The 19,317-nt window shown below is 38.4% G+C and overlaps 1 protein-coding gene across 1 annotated transcript in view; it reads left to right on the plus strand.

Moving 5' to 3' along the window:
* Nucleotides 1-18,912, plus strand: part of ANO4 (anoctamin 4) — a gene marked incomplete at its 5' end in the record, with an annotated part of 126,652 nt that extends 107,740 nt beyond the window's left edge. Inside the window, 8 exons of the mRNA XM_082767328.1 lie at nt 453-510; nt 2,770-2,867; nt 6,202-6,344; nt 7,348-7,500; nt 9,193-9,340; nt 12,659-12,778; nt 14,957-15,062; nt 18,155-18,912. Coding sequence (XP_082623454.1) covers nt 453-510; nt 2,770-2,867; nt 6,202-6,344; nt 7,348-7,500; nt 9,193-9,340; nt 12,659-12,778; nt 14,957-15,062; nt 18,155-18,346 — 1,018 coding nt within the window. The 3' untranslated portion in view covers nt 18,347-18,912. The remainder of the gene's footprint in view (nt 1-452; nt 511-2,769; nt 2,868-6,201; nt 6,345-7,347; nt 7,501-9,192; nt 9,341-12,658; nt 12,779-14,956; nt 15,063-18,154) is intronic.
* Nucleotides 18,913-19,317: the final 405 nt, after the last annotated feature.

The following is a 19,317-nucleotide window of genomic DNA, read 5'->3' on the forward strand; positions in this document are numbered from 1 at the left end:
CTGAGTACTGAATATTTTGCTACTTTTATTATGAGATTTGAACAGTTAACAATGAATTAGGAGCCATCAGATTTTTTTTCCTAGGGAAAACTAACATTTATACTGATTTCATGGAAAGGCAGATAGCACATGCTGAATAAGAAAATGGACTGGCAGTTGAAAACCATTTTTTGACTGACATAAGCAGTTTTATTCAGATTTCCTCTCTGTTCTGCATATGCTGAACATGAAGCAGCACAATACTTGGTATTCACATAAAAATTGAAGTAAAAATATATTTAGCCATTTGTGTGAATTATTCTAGGAATCCCCAAATCGTATTTGCTGCACAACATCTTTTATAGTTAGTCATGCTAAGGTGACGTTAGATTAAAACAACAGTATGATCTTTCTTCTACTGCAGTGAGCAGACTGCTCATACAACATCATTGATGTATATTTGTGTGTTAAAGATTTACAGGACACCCTGGTGCCTACCTAAGGCTGATAAACCGGTGGAGACTGGAAGAGGTGGGTCCTTGCTAACTCCTGTGCTGCTGAAACAAGCTACACACTGATTTATTTGCTGCCCACGGATGCAGTAAATGCAAGCAAAGGCAGACACATAATTCTAAGTATTTTTGAGTGTGCTATTGGGTTTTGAGATGCTTTCTAACTCCACTCTGCTGACACTCTACCATCTGTTACAAAACCATCCGTATATTGATATATGCCCTTTCAATGCTAGCAGTTTCAGTCTGTGCATCACATTTGTATAGTTTAGCCTTTTCTTACATTTTTGTGTTGGAAGGATTTCATCCTTAAAATCAGATATGAATCTGACAACTTTTTGCTTCTGAAAAAATTTCTTCCTCTCAGCTTTTCTAGCCTTGCTGACCAGGGAGCTACATTAATAAAATGACAATTTAAAACACAGATACATAAAATGTACTTAAAGATTGACCAAAACACCTGAACAAACTTCCCAAAAGTTATTGACATAATGTTGGATGTCTACAAAGTCAGATGAAATTGGAGAGAAGTGAGGGATCACTTTTGCAAGTTAAGTACCAACCTCCCCTCCCCCTCCCCCCCCCCCCCCCCCCCCCATTTTTATTTATTTAATTTTTTTTAGCAAATACATTCAGAATTCAAAAACCAGTTATGGAAGGTGAACAGCAGCAGTTTCTGTATTGGTCCTGTAGCATTAGGTGCTGCTGTTTGTATAATCAAATCCCGTGGTTTCTTTGCTGCTTTGCAGATGAATAATGGAAACAACTTTGCAAATATATGACAAATGGCAAGTAGAAAATGCAGGTTTTTACACTGATGATATGAATTTACAAACACTTCCAGATCTCTAAATATTTTCATTTACAGAGGTCATCCAAGCATTAGCAAAGAATTAATAATTTGAAAAGGCTGTCCTAATTTTGAAGTAGTGAATTCTGTACATTCAAGGAAAAAGTAATAAATGGGCAGATAGACTGAACATCCCTCTGAAGTCTGAGGGAGACCAAGTTGACCTAACTGCTGCTGCTGCAAAAAGAACTTGATACAGCCTAGTCCAGCGTCCCTGGGTATATTCAGACCACAGTGTACATAGCACATTAGTGGTGTTATGGCTGTAACATCACTGCTACTTCATTAGTACTTCATCTACCTCTCTTAGGCTATATTTGCTTGTGTGATGATTCCTAAAAATAGAAGGATGATGATTTAATAATAATGCTAGTGAAGTTAATTAAAAAGTGTTTGTGCTACCCTGTTAATCTAAAAAGAAACTCAATGAGGTCAACAGAAACCTCAGCAGGGACCCTGATTATGAGGACTGTATAATGCAGTATGTATTAGAAATTCATATTACATTTTCTTATGAGTCATAACTAATTTCAGATTTTTTCTCCCAAAAAATAAAGAGAAATAGTTCCAGTCCTGTGACTGTAATCTGCTTCACTTGCCCGTAATACCCAGGATTTAACAATATATCTTGGACTCCACTGTTTGGATTTGCAAAGTCAATTATACAAAATGCTGTTTGAGGGGAAAAAGTTTTGGGCACTTTTCTGTTTCTTCTTTATGGCATTGCCTAAATTTTTACTAGCTGAACATCTCTCCTCAGACCAACACCATTTCTTCAAGGCCTGGACCTATGGCTAAAACAAGTAAGCACTCAGAAAGAGATGCTGAGAACTGCTATTTGACAGTTAGGGACTTTCAGTTCTTCAAGAAGATAATATTTTCAGGAATCCACTCAGTCGTATACATTATAAGTACTCAATAAACAGTATTAGGACTATCCTCTAGGCATAAACTCTTTGCATGTGCAGCCAGGAGGAGTCTTTTCTTCATTTTTTGACTCGAAGCATAATTAGACTCCCTAAAAGCTATTGTAATCCTTGGAGAAATTCGGTAGCCTTTACCTCTATCCTACCCTCAATTCCATAACATACTGTCCTGGTTTCAGCTAGGATAGAGTTATCAGAGTAGCTGGTATGGTGTTTAGCTGCTGGCCGGGTTAAACCACAACACATATTAGCAGTATTAGTGTGAAAACTGTACTTGTTTCAGCTGATTCTGTCCCCTGCAGAGAATTAGATGATAGGCTTACAGGGGTCATGGTATGATACAGTTTCATATGCTCCCATAAGTTTATATTATGAAAAATATTAAACAGAACAGCATTAAATTTCCTTTAAGTAAATTATTTAATATAAGTGTTTGCTCTTTAAGAAATGCTTAAAACTGAGCATTATTTCTACTTAACCTTTTGTTTCTTTTTTTCTGTAGTGCCACCCTAGTGGATGCCTTATTGATCTCTGTATGCAAATGGGTATTATAATGGTGCTAAAGCAGACATGGAATAATTTCATGGAACTGGGCTACCCGTAAGTAAACATGTCTATGCTTTTGTAGGTAACAGAAGGATACTAAGTTTATTTTTTTGTTTGTTTTGTTTTTGTTTTTTTTCTGTGACTGGTTACATAAAAACAAGGTACAGTAGCCATTATAATAGAACATTTCCTTTAAGATAGATAGCTCTTAAGCTAGATTTCCAGGCTTGTAGAGATAGTTGTTGTAGGTTTTGTATGTTGAATATGGTTTGAAAAAAAAAAAGGAAAGTGTAATATAGATATTTACAAATAAATAATATGTGAGAAGCACTTGATTCCATTAAATCATATTCCCTGTTTCAAAACTCCTTAAAAATAATTGTAGGACCACTGTATTCCTTGCACAGGCAATATTGTATGTATCATTTTTTATCTATACCAGGAAATTCTAAATTGGATTTCTCCTTGCTGGGTGATAAAAGATGCCTGAAAGGGCAGGTATGAGCTGGAAAAAATGCACTGCTGGCATATGCACTCTCAGAGATAGAAAAATGTACTGACTGGTATGTAGACAAATTCCCTGGTGATCTTCTGGGTATTGTGGAGCTGTGCCCTAGCTATGAAGGTTGACAGTTATTCATTTTCTATTGGTTCATTTCTTATTGATTAGTATTTAATAAGCATGATTAATAGAGACGGTTGATGCTAGAGACTGTGGCAGATCATCAAGTGAAATTAGCAAGTGTGAAAATATAAGAGAGTTGACATTGTCAGAAAGTTTGCCCTTGCAAAGTTCTGCAGTTCGGAGGGATTTGCTTCGCTGCAGGATCCACAGCAGAGCTAGTGCAGAGGTTGGTGCCTGAACTGCAGAATGTGTCGCAGCAGTGATTTCGGGCAGCCTCTGCGGTGATCACATCCAGCCGTAACGAGAATGGAGTAAATGATTTAAATGCACAGAGTAATGGGCAATCAAGGTACTCAACATTCACTATTCGTCTGCCTTCCCCAGTCAGTGCCGAGCGTGCTTCTAGCCAGGATTTTGCAGCTGTTAGGGCTGGAGGAATTAGCAGGGTGGGGAGGGGGGAACAGCAGCAACAACACTGATCCTTCTTTTTCCGCTCCCAGACTCTTATCAGTTTTCATTAGATCTTTCTGCTACCTACTAACAGGGATTTTGAAACCCAATAATAAGCATTGAAGAGAATTAAAGAAGGTGACAGAAGTAGATAAGAGGGGGTTGTTTAAGAACAAGTGCTTTAATAGGAATAAATTATTTTAAGTAAAGTCTGTCCCTTCATTTAGAGTCACAATACAAATGACACAGTCACAGAAATGTGAGAAGCTTAAACCTATTCTACTGGGAGATGTGTTTTCTCTCCAGCCCTTTCACACCACCTCTCTAGCCCTGATAGGCTGCAAGCAAGCACATTTACTCTTTGTATGAAAAAAAAACACTGTTATTTCTGCTAGGGGCATGATTGGAGCCAACACCACCACATGGATGGCCAGAGGATTTAGAGGCAACCCTCTAGTCTAGAATATCACTGCCCCTCCATGCATACACTGGCTATTGCCTGCCAAGTTCCAGGCAGTGCCAGCACTGTGCTACTCCAAAGCTGATAGCGGGAAGTGCTTCTCCATAAGATAGTCCTAGAAGAGAATCCACAGCAGCCTGTTTTGAAGAGTGCTATTTTGCGTCATTTCAGGGTGGCACTCCAGCCCTGGTGCTGATGTGTGCTCCCACAGGGAACATGGAGGCATGCAGCAGGAGTGTCCAGTGCTGTCCAGGGCTACAGGTGTTCTTTAGCAACAGGAACTCCAGTGTCTGCTGTCTCATCTCACACTAATATGAACGGCATTGGCATGTGTTTTGAAATTTCCACCCGAAATTTAAAAACTAGGTTTCAAAGATATTAAAGAGATGCCCCTAGGTTTGATGTGCAAGGGCCTTTATTGTTTCATAGTTCCATGTGTTCATACAAATGTTGGCATGTCAGTGTGGTGCTTCTGCTACATACAAACACCACCTCAAAACCTTCAAAAGCATTTGACATTTCTCTCCTGCACTATATCTACATTTGCAATAACTAGTAAACAAAGTAAAAATGATTGCTTCGTTTGAAGGTGGGAAATAGCAATCTCAAGTTGATATTATTCTTGGAAGAACACATATCAATATTAAAACCTTATTGCATTACATTGCTCATATTTTGCTCAAATATAAATCAGTAAACAGACATCTCTTCGAATTTTACTGTCAGTCTTCAATATTCATAATACTGGTTATGGGTTTCTGCTCGCACAAAGGAGGAAATAACTGGGATCCATCTCAGAATATAGGTCTCCCACCCACCTCATCCTTCACTTTGCCTTTTTTGCAGGAATTCAGTTTTCAGCCCTCTTACCTTCTCATAGTCAGCACAAGAGAGGCAAAGGCCCATAATCATCAGTCACAACCATCTTCCATTCACAGGAATGGCCTTTTTAGCCTATTTTCACATTGATGACTGGCTGAATTATTTGGGTGAGTCAGCACCTTCTAACTTGCTGAGATGAAGGGGCCCACTGCAATTTTGGAGAAAAGCTCTTGTGTTGTTTTGCTTTCTATGCTAATTTTAGCTCATGTCCTTTGTTGGCCCAGTAAGTGCAATTCCTTGACCTGGAGAGGCAAAGGTGTTTACTACAAATGTGGGCACTCATTTCTATTCTGTCTCAGTCTCTCCTGTGCCCCTACACTTGCATTTCTTCAGGAACAGCATGTTTTCTCTGAAGTCCAGTTCAGTCTTCCCCTTCTGTGAGATGGAGAGCTCTCTTAAGTCTGCTGTTAATCTCTTGGCCACCAAGTGTTGTCAGTAGTCCACACACTTCTTTCTGCCCCTTGTTTCTCTGAATGTTTGGCTGCAGACACTAATTACATTCAAGGTATCTCCTTCCCTTCCAGGATAGCTCAGGGACTGCCACCCCCACACAATGTAGAGCCATGCAGAGATGCCATCACACAGGAAGGGATCAAACATCATTAGCAGTCTGGTTACTGGTTTCTCATTTAGAGCTTAACTGTCTCCATACAACATTGCATCCTGCATTATAAACAGACCCTGAAATGATTTGCCATTTTGTATAGGCAAAAATAAGCTAAATAAGTAATAAAAAGATGTCAAAATCCCTTTTTCATTAGAAACCCACTCCCAACATCCCACCAGCCTTATCTGTTTTCATACCTATTACACTGTGTCTTCAGCCACATGCATTAGTAATGCTCTGTTTTCCTATGAATTTGAAAATTCATTTTGCAAGGTATGTTGTGCACACTCAGCCTCTTCCAGTTTATCAATGAACAGTCAATAACAGTCTTTACTTGTTTTCTTTAATTTATTTGAAAATGTAGGCTAATTCAAAACTGGTGGACCAGGAGAAAACTACGGCAAGAGTATGGCACACAGAGAAAAACAAGCTTCCCACAGTGGGAAAAGGACTACAACCTGCAGCCTATGAATGCTTACGGACTCTTTGATGAATACCTAGAAATGAGTATGACACTGACCTTAGCTCTCTCTTTCACTAGATTTTAATGGTATTGCTTTTTTTTCTTTTTTTTTTTTTTTTTTTTTTTTTGATGTGGGCTGGTGTACTTTTTAAACTATTGCTATATGGAGCCAAAGAGGCTGCAAAACAGTTCTTATTCTTACAAGTCAGGTAAGGGATGGGAGTGGGTTTCTAAGAGCCAAACCAAGTCAATGCAGCTAACCACACTGCTGCTGGTTTGCTAATCCCGCATTTATGACATGCTTCTGATTCTGGCTTTGTATGGGGAAGGTTGGTTTCTAAATAGCAGCCCATCTCTTCACCTGTATATGTTTCTGAAGGACTCTGCTGGGTTTTGCTTCCCTGCATTGGGCTTTTATTTTAAACTGAATGGAACAGACTTGGATGCTTATGTTTAAAATTCACTGTCATTTACTGCCTCACTTTTACAAATTAGCTTGCTGTCTAAAAGTATTGCTTTATCCAGAGGAAAGGGGAGAATAACTGCTGTAAACAATGTTAAAGAACAAAAAACTTCTGCCCCGTGTGACTGAACCATGTATATCATGAAAGTTTTTTTCTTTTCTCCGTCACACAATTCTTTTCAAATTAATGACAAATTTGGGAGTCTGAAGACCTGCCTCTGGAAACTTACATAAGGTTTCAAACTGCTGCCTACTTATAATGTAAACCCTAATCTTTGCAAGTATTTAGAGATCCTAGTTGGTGCTGGAGTACAAGTGTAAATTTCTAAAAGCATAGATTATCCACCTCCAAACTCTTCTCCAAATTACAAAATCTGGATGTTGAAGTCCATTCTGGTCACTGATGTGCATTTGTTTTAGTCATCCTTGCTCTGAGATTTGGCAAAGAAGTTCTGCACAGTTGTCACAAGGTTATTGTATAGTACAGCATAATAAGGAATGTTTGTCTGTGTGATACTTCAGTATCTGAGAACATAGAATTAGAGCTCAATAGTTATACTGTGACCTTTCCCTTTCTTTCCTAGTTCTTCAGTTTGGGTTCACAACCATTTTTGTGGCAGCTTTTCCACTGGCACCACTTCTGGCCTTACTTAACAATATTATTGAAATTCGGCTTGATGCATACAAATTTGTCACCCAGTGGAGAAGACCTTTAGCTTCAAGAGCCAAAGATATAGGTGAGTTCTTTGTTACATGTGTGTGCTATTTTTAGGGCAAAATACTGACCACTTCAAGTAAGAGCAGATTAAGGAATTTTCAGTCTTCTTCCACATTAACAATATACAATTTGACTGTCCTAAAAAGCAGGGAAAAAAAGAAAAAAGAAAAAAGAAAAAAGAAAAAAGAAAAAGAAAGAAAAACAAACAAACCAAAACAAAACAAAATTCTTGTAATGACTTTCTGGGTGACTTAACAGCCAAAATGCTTTAATGAAGTGATCAGTGTTCTCTGCAGGTTTCTTATTGTGGCAGACACACTATCTGAACACAGAACACAGAGCAGCAGAAGCATCAAAGTCAAGTTAAAGCAGCCTCCATTTGATAAGGTTACTGTGTGTTTTCTATTTACCTGGCCAAAAATGTCACCTGTGACTTAGTGGCTATGTTCACTAGGTCCACTGGCATGAGACAGGATGGGTCTAAATCACAAGAGACTACTTGTCCTCAGTGAGGAATGACTACACTGCTAAATACAGGGTTCACATAACTTTGAGGTCACTCATCTGTACACTGCTGCAAGGACTCTCTGGACACATATTGATTATAAATCTCCTCCATCCTTCCAGCGTGCAAAAGCAGAAGGACGCGATAAAGCAAACTTATTTGCCCAATGCTGAATTCCTGGTGTCTTTGGAGGGGTAAATAGGATACCTCACTGCCCAACTGCACTGCAAAAAAGAGCAGCCCTCCCAATGAAATAGCAGAATCCTAGGCTTTCTGCTCTCAGAGAGCTTTACCATCTGCCTCAAATCTATGTCTGAGAAAAGCCTCGTGGGTGAACATTGTCGCTCTGTGAGGTGTTCAGCCAGTACACAGCATACACAACAGACAATTTCTGAAAAGACAGTTATATAATTTAAATAATGAAAGCACAGAAAAATGGTTGTTGGGTTTTTGGTTTGGTTTGGTTTTTGCTTTTTTTTTTTTTTTTTTTTTTTTTCAGGCAGATTCAGGTGTTATTTCTCAAAATGTGTTGTATTTGGTCCCTATTCAGAAAAGTTTTTAGGGATAGCATGATGCCTCATTAAAATCAATGGGTACATCTAACTTGCCTTTGATTATTTCTCACTGATGGTCCTCATGATCAGAGTTGTGTCTGTACCACAAGATCTGTCAGGCAGTTAAAACTGAACATACCGGGGACCATGTGCCACAATATAGCATTAGCATGGTATGAATATTTTGATACAGAGAGATATGTACTGACCAGCCATACACAAGTTATATGCAAGGCCAGAAAGGCCTTGCATATAATAGATTACATATACTCACAGCAGGCACACTGTGGGAACATATGCCACTGCAGATCCTCCTCAAAGGCTGGATAGCCATCATCATAAGCAAGGAGGTTTACCATGTTTAAAACTGTCCACAGGGTTATGGGGTTTGCTGGAACCAAGATCTTCATGAGCATTGTTGCTGGCTTCATTGAGATAATTTGCAGGATAAACAAAATTCCTACCCAGTGGGAACATAAATCTTGTTCTCTGAGGTCCAGCTGAAAATAAAAGGAAAAAAAAAATTTTTAGTCAGTGACTCTGATAGAAACTACATAAGAAGGTTTTTGGACAGCTGCTTCAGAGCATGCAGTATTTGAAGTATTTTGGACCTTGTTTTTCCTGGAGCTAACATACCCTCCTTATTATACAGGAATCTGGTATGGAATTCTGGAAGGCATTGGAATTCTTTCTGTTATCACAAATGCATTCGTTATAGCTGTGACATCAGATTTCATCCCTCGACTTGTTTATGCTTACAAATACGGACCTTGTGCAGGCCAAGGAGAAGCTGGACAAAAGTAAGCTTTTCCCTAGGAAAAGAGTTGTGCATGAAAAATCTCTTACTTCTTGAACAGATGTGACAGTACCGTCTGTGTATGTACTGATTACACTAACCCATAAGTATTGTTTGTGCTTAGCTAGCAGATACTAGACATAGATATTGACACTTTGCATATTCATAGAGTGGCTTGCTGAGTGACAATAATCCATGACATTAATTCAAGGAAAGCATGGCAGAACTGTTGCAGAAATTTGGCATATCTAATAGTATGCTGCACAAGTTGCATTTCCTAGCTGGTATACATGGATAAAATCCTCTCTTCGTTCTGAAGCTGAGCAGATATTTATCAGTTATGGATTTGATTTAATCAGCATTTAAAACTTATTCATTAAGCTGTATTTCCTGTATTCAGTATGTGTTGTTCCAAAAAGTAGTGTCTAACAAGATGAAGCAGTTCCCAACTAATAAATCAAGATATACTTACAGAGCAAAGTAATTTGTCTTTCTTCTAAAACTAGAGTCCTTCGATTACATCTTTCAGGAGACATTTGTGAACTGAACCCCTGCTGCCTAAGTAAATTTTCATTCAGTGTTGGTAAACACTGAGATTACTTTAGAGTGCGCACACTGCCAGTAAGTATGAGTATAACTGCTACATTGCAACTTGTAGAACCCAGGCTGTTGAGCAGGGGGAAGGTCACTGAATCCAGCTGACCACAGATAGACACATTTTGTAAACAATCTGCTAGCAGCTGCATTAGTAAGAACCTGCTGTTCAAAGAAACCCAAGCTTAACACAAAAGCTTACATTCAGCCGTTGGACTTAAGGCAGATTGATTTTTCTACCTTGCTATGGAAAGTGGTTTCTTCTGTCGCTGCTTTTTTGCCATCTTTTGATTGTCAATACTGTTTAACTGTACTGGCAGAAGAAGAGCAGTTGGTGTTGCAGTTCTTGATTAGCAATGCTGCTAACTTGCTGTCCTGAAAGGGGTCTGGCATTTTAGTAGGTGCCTGGGGAAATGTTCCTTTTACTTTCATGAAGAGTTAAAGACCCTTTGCTGGTAAGGTGTTTGGTCCGGTGCCAGTTTTTGCTTTGCTTGTGCTGTGACGAAGATCCATAGGACACTGAGGCACTGTCATCAATTTTTCCTGCTACTGATTTTCTCAGAGCCAATGCGCAGGACAAAAACAATGCCTTTAGAAATCTGATTTATGTAAGGAATCAAATGACTCACCGGTTTTGAAACTTGTTCTGCATAGGGAAAGTAGCTTGGCTCACAGAGGAAGCTCTTAACTTTTTACAAAACTCTTGTATGGTGTTATCACACCTTTGCTGGTTTTCTGAGTAAATTTCTCAGTTGAAACCATCAGATATTAATCCTGTGGAAGAGCCAACTAACATAAAAATTATATATGTCATCATTCTGGATATTGGTATTCATAACACTGTTACAAAAGCAGGAAGCTGTTAAAAAATACACAGGAATATTGAATTTTCTCAAATTAAGGAGTCAAGACTAACCATGAGAGAGGTTCTCTTTTCTTTCCCAAGACATCTGTAGGTATTAGGTCCATGTAACACCCAGTGATACTAGAAAAATACTGAGATTAAATTAAGTTCCAAATCCAATCACAATGGAGATTTTGACTCAAAGCTAAATGGTACTTAAATATAATTTCTGAGAGGTTTTAAAATCCATTGGGAGGCGGGGGGGGTGGGGGGGGGAGAAGGAAGAAAAAAGAGTCAACTCTAACTGTACAGCAAATGATATGATGGAGAATTTCTTAAAGCTTTTTGGACCTTTGGCAAAACAACCAGAAATAATAACCCAAATTTAAGCTTTCTGGTTTGGTAGTGCTGAATTGTAATGATAACAGTATTAGACCAAGTCCACCATATCAAGCCAAAGTGGATTTTTAAACATCTGTGTAGATCACCCAAGGCTGTTGGATACCCACAATAGTTCTTAGCAGGACAAAATTGATTTTCAAATATACTTTAAAAGCAGATTTCACACCTCAGTTGCCTGACCTATCATTCCTCAGTTCAGATATGTGTCTAAATAACTGTAGATTTTTTCTAGAAGTCAAAGCAGTATTATAGCAGATCTGGTTCAATGGAGGTGTAAGAATCACTTTTTCTTGCTGTCTTAAATATCCCCATGGGTCAGAACTGCCTGGCAAAACTGTACCAACAGGGATACTTAGAAGCTATCCTTATGGTATCTAAATTTGTTCATCGATTTGAGAGAATTAACTATGTTTTGTGTGGTAATTATATTCACCTTTTGGGTTCTAATACAGTATTTAAAGACAGTATGCAGTACTGTTTCATGGATGGCTAAGATTGTACCTCTTGCGGTGTTGCAAAATAGGTTTTAAATATCTTTCTGATTAGCTCAGTGCAGCATATAAATTATGCAAATGAAGATAGGTTGATTTGATCCATCCTTCACCCAGGCTCAAAATCTGGCAACACTTTATAATTCTGTTGATGGTCTCTTAGTTTAGATTTGTAGATGATTTGGGTCAAGTATATCAAGAACAGTGGGACAGCACTAAAAATAGATGGCCACAGTGGTGATGTGGCTGCTTATTTCAGGTTTTGCTAGCTGCAGTCTTTTCTTCTCAGTTGGCCAGAGAATTTAGCACTTTCTCATCCCCACTGCTCTGCAGCATGCTGAGCGGTGTATGTAGACTTATATGTGCTTGAACAGTACAGAGTGAAAAGTACAGTGCACGTGCCATATCTCTCTTCATCCTTATTAATACTAAATTTGAGCCTTCTTGTGACTCCTACAACTCCAGGCAATGCACATTCTCCTACTCAGTGTTCTCCAAACTCTGCCTAACCCTCCCAATGCTCAGCCACCCTGGGATCTGTTAATAATGAGTTCCTCTGATTAACAAGACATTTTGTAAAAAAAAATTAAAATAAAAATAAAATCATATTTCCCTTAGCTTGTTTTAGGTGTATTGGTATTCCATTTAATTTAATGTCCCTTTGTGCTTGTACCAAGTGGGTGACAGTGGGAATATTCTAATTATCTTCTAGGTGCCATTCATTATTTTCTAAGCCTCCCTTCTTTTCAAAGGTAACCAGTCCCAGTCTTCACCATTATCTTTGCCAATAAAAATCTGTCATTGCTTCAGTTTTATTGTCCATCTGATCTAATTCAGAATTCTTTCATGCTGCCTCAGTACCCCTTTCAAATATTAATAAGCATCACAGTTAAACTGCGGATTTCATGAAACCCAGAGAATATCCTCCTAGGTGAAATAGTTAATGGAAAAACCTTGCTGTGTCTTGTCTAAAGGATTTTTTCCCCTCTAGGTGTATGGTTGGCTATGTTAATGCCAGTTTATCAGTATTTCTGGTGTCTGACTTTGAAAACCGCTCAGAACCTACATCAAATGGAAGTGAATTCTCTGGTTCACCATTAAAATACTGTAGGTAAGTATCTGATCAAAATACCTCTCTACATTAAGACATTTCAAAGGAGAAACATCATGGTACATTTTGGGTTGAAACTTATTTTCAAAACTTTAAAAAAAAAAAAAGGAAAGAAAAAACTGCTATTCAAAGATGCACTTGGCATACTTCTTGGTTGTTACCCACATTATTCCTTCCTTAGACGAAGAAGTTGAAAAGTGGATATCTGGGAGGTGTTCCTAATACAGGATTTGTATAATGTCATGGCTTGAATCAGATGCCACCGTCATGGAGAAATATGGTATCAAAAGGCCAATAATGGGTGACTGATTATATCAGATGAAGTTGTAATCAGATTTTATCATATCCTGTACAAGGAAGTCAACTAAAGATTGCATAGAAGTGACCACATTGAGTTATTTCGCAGTCTGGCATAAACAGAGTCTGTCCTAAGCTACCTTTATGAAACATCAAGTCTATCATTTCCTAACAGATGAATAGTTAATATGTTTGTCATTGCTTACAGGTGTAATTATTAGTAGTAATCATATGCTTCTGGTTTGAATCAGAATAAAATGAGCAGTTAATCATCTTTGTGTCTTCATCATTAGCCAGTAGATTGGGGAAATAGCAGTCTGAGACTGGCCTGTGATGAGAGACTTGCAACTGATTAATTTTAATGGTCCAGAGAATCAAAGTCTTAAATGGAGTCCCAGGCAAAAATAGCAAATGGCAGATACTGTTGCCATTTTTCTATGGCAATACTACTTTACCAGCAAGAGTCCTGGTAGCTGCAGGTACAAGTAGCCACAGTATTTTTCACTTTGAAAAAATAATATACACATTCATGAGTACCTCAAGAAAAAGATACTCTGTGATACAGCAAAAGTTAATGATATCCTGTGATATTGTGGCATTTTTATTAGTACTAATATGTAGAAGTGATGTAGCATAGTGAGTGCTGTGTGTGTATGTGACATTAATGGTTTCATTTAAATAACTGATACTTAAGACTCTGACAAAACTTATTTTTCAGGAAGATATTCCTAATGTTGAATCCATAGATAATATTTTCTGTGGAGCAGAGCTGCTTTCCGAATACTTCTTTCCACATAGTTTGCCATGACACCTTTTAATAACGTTTTTGGATTCTGATAATTTTTTTCTCCCTCTTTAATTTCTTTCTTCCCCAGCTTCAAGCATGAGGTTGCTGCCACTTAAAGCCAGTGGTAGAAAACCCATCAATAAATGCAAAAGTTGTCCCCTCAATATCCCATACATAAAATGCTATTAAAACTGTTGCCATAAATCTCTAGAAGATAAATCTGTTCTTGGTGGGACACTGAATTGTTACGTATATCTACCCTTGAAAGAAAGTGAACATCTTACTTTCTTTAGCTGCGTTTATCAGCTACTTAGCCCATCTGAATTCTGCCAAAGTATCAGTCATTTTAATTGCATTTTAAGCCAGGTATTGATAGTGAGGTAAGGAAATATGTCCTGCTGTAGTGTGGGCACTTTTCCAGGAAGGCAGTCTGTCTGAAAAAAAAAAAAAAAAAAAAAACAGTGGTCATATTCTGTTAACTCATCTAGAACCCCGGTGCCATGCTATTCTGGTTGTTTATAAAATGTTTCCCCATTTCATCCTGTGTAGTGTGTGCTTCCTAACATGGAGACACACTCTACTGACTTGGGACTTTTGTCCAGGGGCTTCTGTTTTCAGGATGCTTAGGATATTGTAAAACATCCTAACCTATGAAGTCAGAGTGCCATTTGCAGAAGGGAAGATCATCTCAGATTTAAGAACTTGCACTGGAGATAATACAATTCAATAGGGTTTTGTTCCTGACTTAGACATCAAGACAGAGTGTATTTCATTTAGTGTAGCACCCTCTGCAATCTAAGGTGAATCTTCAGGGAGAAATGTGCATTATCTGTAATAGAGATGAAATAACAATTTGTTTCTTTTGTTCATCTGTGTTTTCTTTAGTTTCTTAAAACTAACGTATATATAGGATTTGGGGAATTTTTTATAATGATTTTTCTGTCCCATGTAGGAAACAAATTAAGGAGAATACAATTTTTCTACTACTTTTAAATTGTTTCTGTAATAATATTTTGGAATTCTCATGTTGCTAATAGAAATATGTTGCAGCAGGGTAGGAGCTTACTAAATAAAATACTTTTCCTGTCTTTCAGGTACAGAGACTACCGAGACCCTCCTCACTCCCCAGTGCCCTATGGCTACACGTTGCAGTTCTGGCATGTCCTAGCAGCACGGTTGGCTTTCATTATTGTATTTGAGGTCAGTGACCATTCAGGTGACAAGTCTTTATAACAAAAACAACAAAATGGAACAAATTTCCATTTGAAGATTTTTCATTGAGCTGTTCCATGATGCCACCTCTTAAGCTTCTTGTGTTACTTTCTGCTATTTGCATTGTGCTTTATATTCTCTTATCTGTTTTCTGAACAGTCACAAGTATTTAGGTTTTAATAAACAGGGGAAAGCAACAATTTAAAAGCTATAACAGTGACGTGCAAAGGAGAAAGAAATGATGCTTTTAATTATTTTTTGAGTTTTGGCATTAGTACCCTAGTTAGGCTGTAAAGATGTATGTGGGCTAGTGAGTGAGTAAGTAGTATGGAGCATAATAAGAAAAGATAAAATTTGAACAAGTGAAAAATGAAGATAGTGTAAGTTACAGTATTTATTCATTTAGCTTTTTTCTCTATTTTAAATACCAGTCATTTCCACAGAATGATTAGCATCACAAAGCTGAAGATGATAAAAAAGATTAAATGCCTTTGCCAATGTTCATAATACTAGTACTTACTGCCACTATCTCAAAAGTATTTAAAATAAACCAGAGAAAACCCAGCTTCACATGGCTGGTAATCCCATCCTGATTTTGAAAAAGAGAGAGAGGAAGGTAGATAAATAAGCCATGATCATTTACAAAATAAGGTGCAACTCATAAGGCCTAAATTTCAGGTGCCTGAATATTTCATGTCAGAACCCAGGTGCTCAGCATTTTGAGTTTGAGTTTGAGATGCATTTTATACTGTGCAGAAGCCAAACAGGGAAAAATAAATAAATAAATAAATAAATAAATAAACTACTCCTCTACTCTTTACTCAATTCTCTTCTCTGAAATCATAGCAACAGGGCTTCCAACACAGATATGGAAGTTGTAATCACCATAAATTATTGGCATACTGTTCATGAATACATACTGCATTTCTGACTCACATTGCTGTGTAAATTAATTCAGCACCTCTTTTAGACAGAACATTTGAGCTTTTGAGTTAGAAGAGGTTTCGCCTTCACTTTTCTTCTAGATTATTTCTTGCCTTGGGTTGTCTTGGTAGCTCAGCAGAAGTCCAAGTGAATTCCCCTGACTCTAGTTTTCAGCCCTCCCCAAATAAAGGTGGAATACAGCATCACAGGCTGGCATCTCTCCTTGCCCCATGATGGGCTAACTAATTGGAGACCAGTCCTATGTAGATCAGCTTTTCTGTGAACTCTACCATGCTCAAGGAAACATTAGGGGTGGGGAAAGATTTCATAGAGGCCTGGTCGGCTTCATCTCTTTGTTTCCTGAGCTGTCCATACTGAGAGCGAGGGTACCTTTTCCCAAAAAAGACTTCAAGAATGGCCTTGGCAGGTCAGCCTAAGGAGTTTTAAAATTGAAGAGAGACTAGTTTTTTGACACTCATAGGCACCTGGTATACAGGTTGTTGGAGATCTTCAAAAGCCATTTGGACATGGTCCTGGCTCCATGGGCCTCCTCCAGGTGGCCCTGCCTGAGCAGGGGAGTTGGACAGGATGACCTCCAGAGACCCCTTCCAACCTGAACCATTCTGTGATGCTGTGTAAAGGCAGCGTGGAATAAGGACAAAGGTAACTGCAGCAAGACAAATCAGTCCTGCTGAAGTCTCGGTGCCCAGCTAAATGTGCAGCCTGTTGTGGAATAGCTTTTTGGATCTGCCCAATGCTTGCACAAGAGAACTGACTTTGTTTTGCTCCAGCCAAAGCCATAGACTGGCTCATGGCTGTCTCCCTCAGCAGAGACCACTCCATTTTTTGGCACTGCAAACCACTTCCTTAAATATCTCTTTGAAATCATAAAGGTAATTGCAGCAGAAACAATACCCGTCTTTCGCTATGGAAAACACTGATAGATGTATTGTGTTTGCCACAGCAGTTACAGTAGAAGATTGCACTAAGAGGTAAGAGATTCAAGACAGGTTGTTGTTGTTTTTTTCACAAATTAAGTAACTACTTCAGCTCAGACAACCATTTGACACTTTTGAGCAAGTGTATGTAATTATTTCTGGATATCTTGGCCTCCCTCAAAAACAAGAAGTACTTCCTATCACTGTAAGATGAATTATTTGTCCAGGCTAAACCGAGAGTTCAGTGAAAATGCTATGACTGAAGAAGCTTTTTCTTTTCTTTTCTTTTCTTTTCTTTTCTTTTCTTTTCTTTTCTTTTCTTTTCTTTTCTTTTCTTTTCTTTTCTTTTCTTTTCTTTTTTCTTTTTAGATTTGGAATACAAACAGCAATTAAGGTATTGAAGGTTTGAGTTTTTGTTTGTTTGTTTGTTTCTCATGAGGGAAGAATATATGGGAAAATATGTTACATTTTCTTTTCAGTGCCTTTCAAAGGAAGAGTTCTGGTTAGAGAAGAAGTACTTTTATTTCTCCAATCTGGAATGAGTGTTCTTGCTGAGACAGAGGATTTGGGTTTCTCAGCACCTCCTCTCAAGTGTGTAAATCTCCTAGCACCATCTTTGATCAATCAAAAGAGGACACCAGAGCTGTCCTCCCCTATCACACTCAAGCTTTGCTGTGGCATGCCTAAAACACAAGAACACAAGGGACAAAAGATCACCTTGTGTTTAATTGGGATATTGGGATGTTTAATAATTAGCAATATGCCTTTGGATTAAAGATACACAGTGTAAGAAAAAAAAAAAAAAATTTGTTTTGTATGGGTAACATTGCTTCCAGTACTGATGCAATGGTTTTCCAGCAACAGGAAAGTATTATATCATTTGATCTTCCTCCTCCTGCAGAGGAATCCGCTAATACCAGTCCCTGCCCAGACAACCTTACTGTTTGAACACAGAGGTCATCCAACAGTTTCGAGGCTTCATTTGGGCCGAGCTGCTCTTGACCTTTGCTGAGATCCATAGTTCATTGACTTTGGAGTTTTTGTGGGGGAAAATCTTCATGATTTGGTTTCTTCAGATTTAGTAATGCTTTAGTTCCAACACAGCATCTTTATGTGAATTGGAAGGAAAGGGTTTTCAGGAGGTATGGAAAGTACTTGTTTTCTTAAGATTTTCATTCTTCACTTTTTTTTTTCTTTTTTTTTTTTTTTTTTTCACAGCACCTTGTCTTTTGCATAAAGCACCTGATTTCCTACTTAATCCCAGATCTCCCAAAAGACCTGAGGGATCGGATGAGGAGAGAAAAATACCTGATTCAGGAAATGATGTACGAAGCAGAATTAGAACGTCTACAGAAGGAACGAAAGGAAAGAAAGAAGAATGGAAAATCTTATCACAATGAGTGGCCATGATGGGGTGAGGAAGAAACTGCTTAAAAGAAGATAGGAATTCTGTTTATTAAAAAAAATCCTGGTTTTCTGCAGTGAAAGAGGAATAGTCAATCACTGTTGTGTGCACTTATCACAAGTGTGCCCATGGTTAATATGGCGCATACTGTGATAAATCTTTTGAAATTAGGGGTCTTACAAGGCTTAGTCTTCTCCAGAGCTAACATTGCCATGAGCAGAGCAGACCAATGAGTAAGTCTCTGCACTCTTTCCAGGAAGCTCCCATGCATGACTTAAGTTCAGGGTCCTGAACTTTAAAGCAATTATATATCTTATAGTGCTTTACAGAACCTAGTGATCTCATGGCTCCTGCTCATGACTGAGCTGCTATTTCATAGCCAATGACTGCACATTAACAACACAACAGTACATGTCCACATGTGTGGCCAGCACCTGCAGCGTATGCATGGCAGTGATGCCCTCTCCCATGGTGGACTAAGCTGTGTTAGCTTGCATTTACCATCAGTTAAAGTCACATATGTGGACTGTTTCTATAACTTCAACAGTACCTAATTATTTTTAGGAGGATATGCTTGATCATGAGTCCAATCAGCTGGTCTAACAGTTCTGAAAAAATTTGTGTGCAGAAGTGCTGGCAGACAGCTATCCAAATGTGGCCAGAGGTGACTAACTGTAGTGTCACTTATTTGGAAGTATTATTGTGAAAGGTTGGTAACAAGTTTTAAATGTTTGAACTGTGCCTTTTCAGCTGCAGGACTGTCTGAAGGAAACAAATTGGGTTAGGACATCTTGCCCAAAATTGCCCACGTAGTCGATCACCAGACCACACCTAGGCCCCATCAGGAATTAGGGTGTACGATACAGATAACAGCAGCAGACAGTCTGTCTTAAAGAGCTAAGTGGGGGGGGGGGGGGAGAAAAAAAAAAAAAAAAAAGATGAACAAGGTCAGCAGAACAAGAGAACACAGTCATTC

Source organism: Aythya marila (assembly GCF_965140915.1).
Source record: "Aythya marila genome assembly, chromosome: 1".
Taxonomy (NCBI): Eukaryota; Metazoa; Chordata; class Aves; order Anseriformes; family Anatidae; genus Aythya; species Aythya marila.